Source organism: Zingiber officinale, chromosome 2A (assembly GCF_018446385.1).
Source record: "Zingiber officinale cultivar Zhangliang chromosome 2A, Zo_v1.1, whole genome shotgun sequence".
NCBI lineage: Eukaryota > Viridiplantae > Streptophyta > Magnoliopsida > Zingiberales > Zingiberaceae > Zingiber > Zingiber officinale.
Window position 1 is genome coordinate 63321793 of NC_055988.1, and position 10264 is coordinate 63332056.

Genomic DNA, 10264 nt, shown 5'->3' on the forward strand with positions numbered 1-10264 from the left:
AACTGTGGGAATTACGACAGTGGCAGTGGGAGGCGACGCGGTGGCTCGAGGTTACGTCAGTCAACAGTGATGCGCAGTAGTGGCATCACCGCATAATGGCATTAATGCATGGCGGCGTCATCGCACGTCAGCAGTCGGGAAATCATCACCAGGAGCAAACGAGGCGTGGCGTCGGTGGAGGTACGTGCACTGTCGTTATTGCACGGCACCACGACAGCATCAGATCACGCTGTGAAACAGCGATGGAGGAGACAGGTGTGGCGACGGACACCCGTCGGTGCTCATGAGGAGGTAGGGCTACCCTCGATGGACGGAGGAGAGGTTCTCCGGCAAACAGTAGGAAGCGCAGCGGTGGTCGAGCGCACGACGCCGCTCGCGAGTGTGAGAGGGAGGCAGCCCGATCAACATAGGGTTTAATAACAAAAATCTAACTTTATAATCAATCAACTCCTTGTTTAAATAGGTATTCTAAAGAGGCTTTATTTTTTAACCTCTTCATAAAATATAAAAAAGACTCCTAAAAATATTAGAAAAATTCCAGTAATTGTTTTTTTAAAAAAATCATATAAACATGTTTTCTGATAAATTATCTACTAAAAATATTTATTTTCTCTAAAATAATTTAATTATGTCTAATTTTTAATATTATATATATATATATATATATGTCACACCTGTAATATCTGATCTACAAATTTATCGAAGTATTGTTGGAGCCTCATAATATATCACACGCCATGATATTATCTTTTATAATAAATTGTGCTTGTTAGTTTATGCATGCTCCCACAGAACAAAATTGGAAATGTGTGAAAACAATATTTCACTATCTCAAAGGTACTATTTCTACATGGTCTCCTTTTATATCGTCAATCGTCTCGAGATTACAGATCTATAGTAATGTGGATTGGGCAAGTTCTCTTGAAGAGAGATGCTCTACTAGTGGATATGAAATATTTCTTAGATGAAACCTTATCTCATGGAATTCGAAAAAGAAACCTATGGTATCTTGTTTAAGCACTGAGGTAGAATATAAAGCTATAGCAAATACAATGTCTAACATTATTTGGTATCAATCACTTCTCTCTGAACTTCATCTTGCATCAAATATTACACAAAAAATTTAGTGTCACTACAACAAAAACCCTCATAGACATCGGTTTTCCACCGATGTCTATTACATTTTCGACCGATGTCTATGAAGGCGATGTAAAAGGTCTGCCATTTTAGACATCGGGTTAAAACCAGTGTAGTATCACTTAACAACATCGGGTGTAAAACCGATGTAATATTATATGTTAATAACACCAGTTTTGACAGCGGTATACGACCGATGTAATATTAGTTAATGACAACAGTTTTGCAGCGGTAGAAAACCGATGTAATATCAATATTGTTTAACAACATAAATTCGATTTTCGAAATAGTGAAAACCTAATATTATCACCAAGCAAATCATAAAATTAAGTTAATATTATTAATTCACTAAGAAAATCACAAATAAAAATGCACCGATATATCTAAACACACCAAGTCAATATCCATATAACCAACACATAAATATTCTTCTTACAACATAAAAAGATAATAGATATTGTGTACATCAAGTCAGTATCCATAAATTACACATAACTATTCTTCTTACAACATCAAAAGGTAATAAATAGTACACAAATATTCTTTTTACTGGTGCCAACGTTATCCTTCTTGCTCTATGCAGAGATTTAACTAAATCTTCCCCAGTAGTTTTATTTGTTAATAGAAAATTCTCTTTATCTATTACTGGATGGGCACCTCTGCTTGTTTGATGTCCTGAGGGTGACAACTGATTGGTGATTCTTTGTAAAGGAGGCCTCCATCTTAAAGGAGCCATTGGAGGCTTTGGGAACTTTGCAACATCCTTCTTAGTTGTCCTCTCACCATTTAATTGATTCTCCAGTTCTCTTACCTGAATAGAATAAAATAGTCAATATGGATATAAAGCAGTTTGTTGCTTACATAAGGGAAATTAAAGATGTTGTAAATTCTACTCAAATAGAGATTGAAAATGAGATAAGTAACCTTTTGCTGGTAATTTTTACTTGTTTACTCAGCTTCTTTTATCTGCACATTTGAAATAATCTGTTATAAGGCAACTGATTTAAAAGAAGCTAAACATAGTGATGCATGATGTATAGTAAATTATTATGATTTTTCTTGGAATAAATAAAATAATTTATTCACATTATCTTCATTTGGTTCAATTACTATCAGTTGGATCACCTTCTTGAGGCCATTCAAGTTCCTCATAAGCTAGACTAATAAAAGTATATGGGCAATTTGGTCACTACAACTTTGTTATAACTAACTTTACTTTTTGCACTGGGTTGACTAACTTTACTTATCTTGCAATGTTTTGAAAACATTCTCCCGAGATGTGTATTTCAGCTGCATCAATTGCAAGCTTTCATTCAACCTTATGTTTTCTTTTTCACTCTGAAGGAGCTTATCAGCCTGTACAACAACTCTTATTAGGCATCACATAATTGCAGAAGATACAAAACCTGCATATGTATTGCCAAATAGAACAAAATTTTAAAACTAGCAACAGTAGCCAATATGCAGTCAAAACAGATATATCATTTGTTTAAGCTTGAAACTCTCTGCTAAATATGTCTGCTTTCGGACAAGACCATGTTCAATGCCTCGGACTCTGCTAGGAAAGTTTAGTGAGCATAATGTTTCACCTAAATCTGCTGAACTTGGGCTAATATGTGCAAACATGAGTGTCTTGCAATCTTATATTGTGAATGAAAATTATCAGTGAAGGATAATGTGTCAAATTTTCTTCTGGCAATAAAAATAACGGTATAAACTAGTTGTTGTTTTTGAACCTAAACAACAAGATCATCACAGCTAGATGGTTACTATTCTTAAGGTTTTTTCTCACCTAGAGAGCTCTGGAGCAAATGTGTTAGCTTAGAGTTCCTGCAAAAGACATCTCTCCTTTAGTACAATGAAAAATTCAAACTAGTTTAGATAGTAAAATAGAAGCATATGACTATGAGCATTAGAAGGAACCTATATGGAATATGTGAGTTCTTGGAGGCAAGAGCAGAGATCACATCTCCCAAAGCTGATAGAGACTTATTGATGAATTGAGATTCCTTCAGCCTCTCTCCTTCTACTTCAATCTTGCCAAGACGCCCACTATTAGCTAAAAATTGTCAGGCAAAAATCTAACCATCTTTCTATAAAATGCATTAACTTTGGTCATAATCAAACAAAATGCATAATGTCAATGTAAAACAGGAAGAAACTACTGAGTGATAGTCTACTCAGAACGTTAGAATTAGATTGAAAAGTATCTTCTTTGTCTTATCAGCATGGGTTGCACAATGCACAATGCACAATGCACAATGCACGATAGAAAAGTTTAATCCCTGCCTAAAATTCATCTTAGTATTTACTACTCTGGTCACTTTCATATTGAAGAATGAAGATTGCATCAAGAAAAGCTTCCACAGTACTTATAAGGTTGCAAAGAATAGAAGAATCTTTCGTGGATGGATGAAGGTTAAGCGATTTAATCTTTTGTTCTTTCCTTCTCCAGAATCTGGGGGATCAGGGCTATTAGGTACAGATTGCACAGCATGGAGGGTTTTGAAGGGCACGAGGGGTTGTTTCAGTTGCTCCACCTGAGCAGGTACAACTAGGAAAACAAAAGGAAACAAAAACATTTTAACAGACAGAAGTCAAATTTTATGAGAAAAACTAAGCTATAACTGCTTCAGTCCAAGAATTCATATAGAAAACTTGGGGACAAGACAAATTTAAATCAATAATGACCAACAGATACAGGGAGTGGAAATATGCTTGAAAAAAAAAAGCTATGTATATCAGCATTTCAAGAAATTTTAGTAATCTATATGGTTTTTATAATTCACAAACAACAACCAGTCGTGCATGCTTCTCGGAATAATGAATGAACTAACAGTTAATAGGAAAATAAATATCTCATACCTTTCACAAGAAGCCTTTTCAATGTTTCATCTACTTCTAGCTCCTCACCATTATGTCTTTCTGGGCGCATTGAACTCTTGCGAGAGAGGGCCTTCTGTGGTGGCACAAATTTAACTCAAAATTTCACATTTGACTATGAATGAGAAGAGGTTCTGAAGCTTGTATTTATGTTGTTCATGCAAAATCAAAACTCACTGGTGTCTTTGGACTTCCAGAGCAGCATTCGTCAGGTGATTGTGCAAGACTTTCCATATCCACAACTGTATCGCCAACTTTCTCCATGACTATTTTTTGTTAATTTTGCTGGCAGATGGATTCGATGGATTCAGCAAGAAACCAATACTACGATAACCACAGTAGAATGATTTCACTAGGCAATCAAGGTTTGTAGTTCTTATCGTTTTAAGTACATTAACTTTGTAATGGAAGGTGATCCCGTCCGGAAGCTGAGTCAGATGAAGACGGGCCTTGTTGTGCTGAAGGTTGACGGAAAGTCGTTGAGATGCTGAATCAGCGAGGTACCCCGTGGACAGGTGCACACGGGCGATCATACGGAAAGAAAGGATCAGGAGGATGACGATGTTGCTCTGCACACACTCAGACGAGTCACCCGGTCGTTAGAGACCAGAAACCAGGGAAAAAGTCCCCGGGTCAGGCCCTCCGACGCTCAAGTCAGGTACTTTTTCCCCAGAAATCACAGAGAAAGTACGGAAAGTAAAAGACTGGTAAGAAAATGACGAGTGAGCGTACCTGCGTAAGGGACAAAGCATCCCTTTTTATACTACAATTGATGCTTCTGGAACCTGGCGAATGTCAGGGAATGTCGGGTGTCAGGCTCTGTCTGGCGGTGATCGACACGTGACTTTCTCTTATAGGCTGGCTGAGGAACCAAGAGGAGTATGAGCCTCCCTCCGTTAGAATATTCCCTGACATGTGATGATTATTCTCTGACAAGTGGTTACGATTCCTTACATGCTTATTTATCATGTAGTGTCGGCCTCCTGACTCACCTTCGTCTGCCTCGCTCGATGTACGTATCGACGACCTGCTGATTCCCGACCACCTCTGCTTATTACCATCCAAGGAAAGTACGTTCCGACCTGCACACTAGGTCTAATTCCCGACCCACATCTATTTATTGCTGTCCAGGACATGTGTGATCCGACCTGCACGTTGGGTCTAATTCCTGACCTGCATCCGTCTGCTGTTTATCCATGGTATGAACGTCCCGACCTGCACGCTGGGTCGGATCCCTGACCTGCATCCATCTGTTGTTTATCCATGGTATGAACATCCCGACTTGCACGCTGGATCGGATCCCTGACCTGCATCCATCTGCTGTTTATCTATGGTATGAACGTCCCGACCTGCACGCTGGGTCGGATCCCTGACCTGCATCCATCTGATGTTTATCCATGGTATGAATGTCCCGACCTGCACGCTGGGTCGGATCCCTAACCTGCATCCATCTGCTATTTATCCATGGTATGAACGTCCCGACCTGCACGCCGGGTTAGTTTCCTGACCTGTATTGCTTCACCGGAAGTTTTATTCGGTATACCCATCCGATCCATAAGCTGATTCCTTGGTCGCTCTCAATCCCTGATTATATCTGACCCATGGATCCGATCCTCAATTGACTTTGATCCTGGGGTCGGATCTATTTTCGACTCCTTTTGAGGTCAGATTCGGCCCACCTTGTGAATACTGTCCTTTGACCAGTCTCTCCACCGAGGCTTTGACTTTAGCCACGTGTGCCGGAATCTTAACCTCCTTGAAATTCTGATTCTTGACCTCCACGATGGCATTGCCACGGAGGCTAGACTTTTGACCTCCATGCTGGTGTAACTTTTGACTAGCCACAAGGGCTAGACTTCTGACCTCCAGGCTGGCATGACTTTTGACCCTTCTGTGGCTTTGACTCCTTGCCAGATCATCACGCAGACCCCACATTCATACACCGTATCACAAGCCTCCCCCTCAAGTCTAGTCGAAGGAAGACCCAAGTCTGACTGACTAGACCCATACACACCTCTGTAATCTCTGCCTCCTGCCCTACTTACCGTACCAACTTTTATGTCCTGTCACCTGGGACACCCTGTCTGCGTAATTGCTTTAGTGGTTGCATCGAGTACGATGCCTGTGTAATTGCTTTAGTGGTTGCACCGAGTACGGTGCTTGCGTAATTACTTTAGTGGTTGCATTGAGTACGGTGCCTGCGTAATTGCTTTAGTGGTTGCATCGAGTACGGTGCCTGCGTAATTGATTTATCTTGAATACTCACTCTCCTCTTTAAAAAGACCTCAAGACGATTCCTTCTCGCATTCTTCTTTTCCCCTAATTTCTTCCTGCTTTTCGTCACTCTACCTTCTCCCGGTTTCTCATTAACACAATGCATTCACCCTCTTCCGACGAGGTTGATCAGCCATCCCCCCAAGTGCGGATACATCAACTCACCCAACAGCTTGCAGAGAAGGAGCGCAAGCTGAAAAACATGTCCGTGGAGCGAGACCGTCAACTTGCTTCCTGGCGGGACGCAGACGCCTTGTATCGCCTTGCTAAATCTCGCGTTCACGCTGAAAAGGCGATGAAAGAAAAATACCAATCTGACCTGCAATGCCATCTTAGCCTCTAGGAGCATCTGCAGTGAGGGCATGAGGCCGAGCTATCCCTCCTCCGTGCGTGCCTTGATGATAAGCAAGACACCATCTTGTTAGGTTCTTCGGGCCGCGAAAATCGCTTTTCGCGTCGCGGAAACCCCGAATCACCCAAGGCCAACGGATCCGTGCAAGGAAAACCGAACGATAAATACGAGTACGAGTTTGAAAAACCTTTTAGATCTACTCCTAGATCTACATGTTAAGAACTTTACCCTTGTTACGTGCCTTTCGCGTTCCCGCTCGTCCAAGGAGTTGCCGGATCTCTAGACCGTCAAGCGTCGGTCCTCTAGAAGTATCCACACAGACACATAGGTGGAGAAAACCTTACACAAAGGTGTGATAGCACCTTGGTAAGATTCGGCCAAGGCAAGGAGGAGAGGGAGAGGAAGAGCTTCTTGAGGAAGAAGAAGAAGATACACCACTTGAATGAAAATTGAAATCACAATCAAACACAAAGTGGCCGGCCACTCTCAATGCTGAAAAACTCCCAAATTAATTGCATTAATTGCAATTAATATGAAACCATTAAAGAGAATGGCTTTGTAACTTCCATGAGGTAGCACCCATGATGATGTGGAGTATCATCATTGGTCCACCTAATGCCAACTCACCAATGAGGTGGCAAAAAGGTCAAGTCAAAATTAACCTTTGGTCTTCCTTCTTAAGTCAAGTCAAACTTGACCCAATCTCTTCCATGGTTGATCTAATCTAACCATTTGATTCAAGCCAACTTAATATAATGAATCTAATTCATTTAATTAAATTGATTTAATGAGTCAAAATCTAAATTAGACTCATTGAACACATGAATCAACTTGAGTCGAACTCAAGTTAGCCCAATTAGGATTACTCTTAATCCAATTTGATTCATCAAATGAATCTAATCCTCTTGGTTCATCATATGAACCTAATCTCCATCTAATTGTCCTAAGTGTGTGACCCTATAGGTTCTTGTAACGTTGGCAATGCCCTAAACCCATTTAGGAGCATAAGTAATGAGCGGTATCTAGCAACACATCATTACTACCCAAGTTACAAGAATGTCGAGATCCGACATCACCTTGTGACTACTAATTGTGACTCCTCACAATATGTGACATTGTCCTTCTATCCTAGACATCTAGATTGATCAATATGAGGCATAGACCGTGTCATCCTCTAATCAATCTAAATCTTGAACTCCAAGTAGACTCACTCGATCAAATGAGCTCAACATCTAATGTTGACTCATTTGGGCATGGCCATGCACTTAGTGGTCTCACTCTATCAAGAATATCGATGTCGCTCCCGTCATATGGGAGGGATAGATCCCATCTACATCACTTACATCCCTCTACATAACTCGTTATATACCCAGTAATCGCCTTTATAGTCCACCCAGTTACGGGTGACGTCTGACGAAACCAAAGTACATAACTCCTTATGTAGGGATCCATGGTGACTTCAGGTCCAAGGAATAATAGTCATACTAATAGCCACATGAGAAAGTATATGACACTCATATAACGATCCATGATACTTTCTCATGGCGGGTCATTCAGTATATATTCTCTAATGCATACCCATGTGTCAGCTTGATATCTCTATATCCATGACTTGTGAGATCAAGTCATCGAGCTGACCTACATGCTAGTCTTATTGTATTAACATTGTCCCTGAATGTTAATACTCGACTAGGAATGATTTAGAGTAGTGTTCCCTATATCATCTCACTATCGATTCAACCAATCGATTGATATAAGTAAGAACCTTCTACTCAAGGACGTTACTATACTTATTTTATCTGGCACTAATACAAATAAGCATAATAACCAAAAACCAAATGTCTTAATATATATACAAGAATATGATTATACATGAGTCTATACAATCATCAAATGATTGGCTCTAGGGCTCTAACTAACAATCTCCCACTAGCACTAGTGCCAATCAGTATAGGCTCTAAGGCCTAATGACCTAGTGTGACCATCATGCTTTCTTTGTGCCAAAGCCTTGGTCAAGGGATCTGCGATGTTAGCCTCTGTAGGTACTCTGCAAATCTCCACATCTCCTCTATCGATAATCTCTCGAATGAGATGGAAACGTTGTAGAACTGCTGTGAACTCTGCCCGCTCATAGCACTACCATTCAAGCAAAACACGAACCTCGACTGTGATCTTTAATCATCCTGATCGGTCTGGAAGCTGGCATCACTGTATCCCTTTACAGTTAGCTCATCATTGCCTCCATATATCAAGAAATATTCTTTAGTCCTTCATAAGTACTTAAGAATATTCTTAACCGCTATCAAGTGAGTTTCACCTGGATCTGACTGGTATCTGCTCGTCATGCTCAAAGCATACGAGACATCAGGTCGAGTAAATAGCATGGCGTACATGATCGATCCTATGGCTGAGGCATAAGGGATCTGATCCATGCGATCTCTCTCCTCTCTAGAAGAGAGACCTTGAGTCTTCGAAAGACTCACGTCATGTGACATCGGCAGAAATCTCTTCTTGGAGTTCTGCATGGCAAACCGAAGGAGTACCTTGTCAATGTATGTACTCTGACTTAGGCCAAGCAATCTCTTAGATCTATCTCTATAGATCTGTATCCCTAGAATGCGGGATGCCTCGCCTAAGTCTTTCATTGAGAAGCAATTCCCTAGCCAGGTCTTAACAGACTGAAGCATAGGGATGTCCTTCCCAATGAGTAGTATGTCATCCACATACAATATGAGGAAGACAACTACGTCCCCTACAACCTTCTTGTAGACACAAGGTTCATCTTCGTTCTTTATGAAACCAAACTGTTTGATCGCATCATCGAAACGAAGATTCCAGCTCCGAGAAGCTTGCTTTAGTCCATAAATGGACCTATGCAGCTTGCATACTCTGCTAGTATGTTGTGGATCTACAAAACCCTCAGAGATAAGTCCATCCATGTCAGTCTTTCTCTAAAAGACCCACTTACACCCAATGGGTTTTACCCCTTCAGGTGGATCAACCAAAGTCCATACTTGGTTGATGTACATGGATTCCATCTCGGATCTCATGGCTTCTAGCCATTTCTTGGAATCTGGTCTCGTCACAGCTTCCTGATAGGTGGTAGGCTCATCCTCTATGAGCATAACTTCTTCATGGTCAGACAAGAGAAATAAGTATCTCTCAGACTGACGACGTACCCTATCAGACCTGCGAAGAGGTATGTCTACTTGAACTGGTTGTTGTTCCTTAACTCTTTGTGGAACAACATCATCCACAATACTTTGTGGTTCCAGTTCAATTTCCATCGAGGCATCAGTGCTACTGTTCATATCTTGAACTTCTTCAAGATCGAACGCGCCCCCACTAGTCTTTCTAGAAACAAAGTCCCTTTCTAGAAAGACCCCAGTCTTTGCCACAACTACCTTGTGCTGACTGGAAATGTAGAAGTAATATCCCTTAGTTTCCTTGGGATATCCGATGAAATAGCACTTGTCGGATTTGAGTCCTAATTTGTCTGAGACTTGACATCGTACGTAAGCCTCACAGCCCCAAATTCTCATGAAAGACACCTGGGCATATCTCCCAGTCCATATCCTATATGGTGTCTTTATCACGGCCTTTGATGGAACTCGGTTG

At 40.9% G+C, this 10264-nt stretch overlaps 1 protein-coding gene and 1 pseudogene across 1 annotated transcript; both read right to left on the bottom strand.

Annotated features, from left to right (window-relative positions):
• Positions 1-1690: 1690 nt before the first annotated feature.
• Positions 1691-3437, bottom strand: LOC122043680 (annotated as a pseudogene).
• Positions 3438-3509: 72 nt separating this feature from the next.
• On the bottom strand, positions 3510-4284 carry LOC122039671. Its single transcript, XM_042599165.1, has 3 exons — positions 4198-4284; positions 4003-4096; positions 3510-3691 (listed from the first exon to the last, which is right to left on the bottom strand). The coding sequence occupies exons 1-3, from the start codon at positions 4282-4284 to the stop codon at positions 3510-3512; spliced, it is 363 nt and encodes a 120-aa protein (XP_042455099.1).
• Between the last annotated feature and the right edge of the window lie 5980 nt (positions 4285-10264).

Coding starts and splice junctions, on each gene's coding strand:
- LOC122039671 (XM_042599165.1), bottom strand. CDS start 4,284: ATGGAGAAAGTTGGCGATACAGTTGTGGATATGGAAAGTCTTGCACAA. Junction 4,097..4,197: donor CTGGAAGTCCAAAGACACCA/GTGAGTTTTGAT, acceptor GTGCCACCACAG/AAGGCCCTCTCTCGCAAGAG. Junction 3,692..4,002: donor GAAAAGGCTTCTTGTGAAAG/GTATGAGATATT, acceptor TTGTTTTCCTAG/TTGTACCTGCTCAGGTGGAG.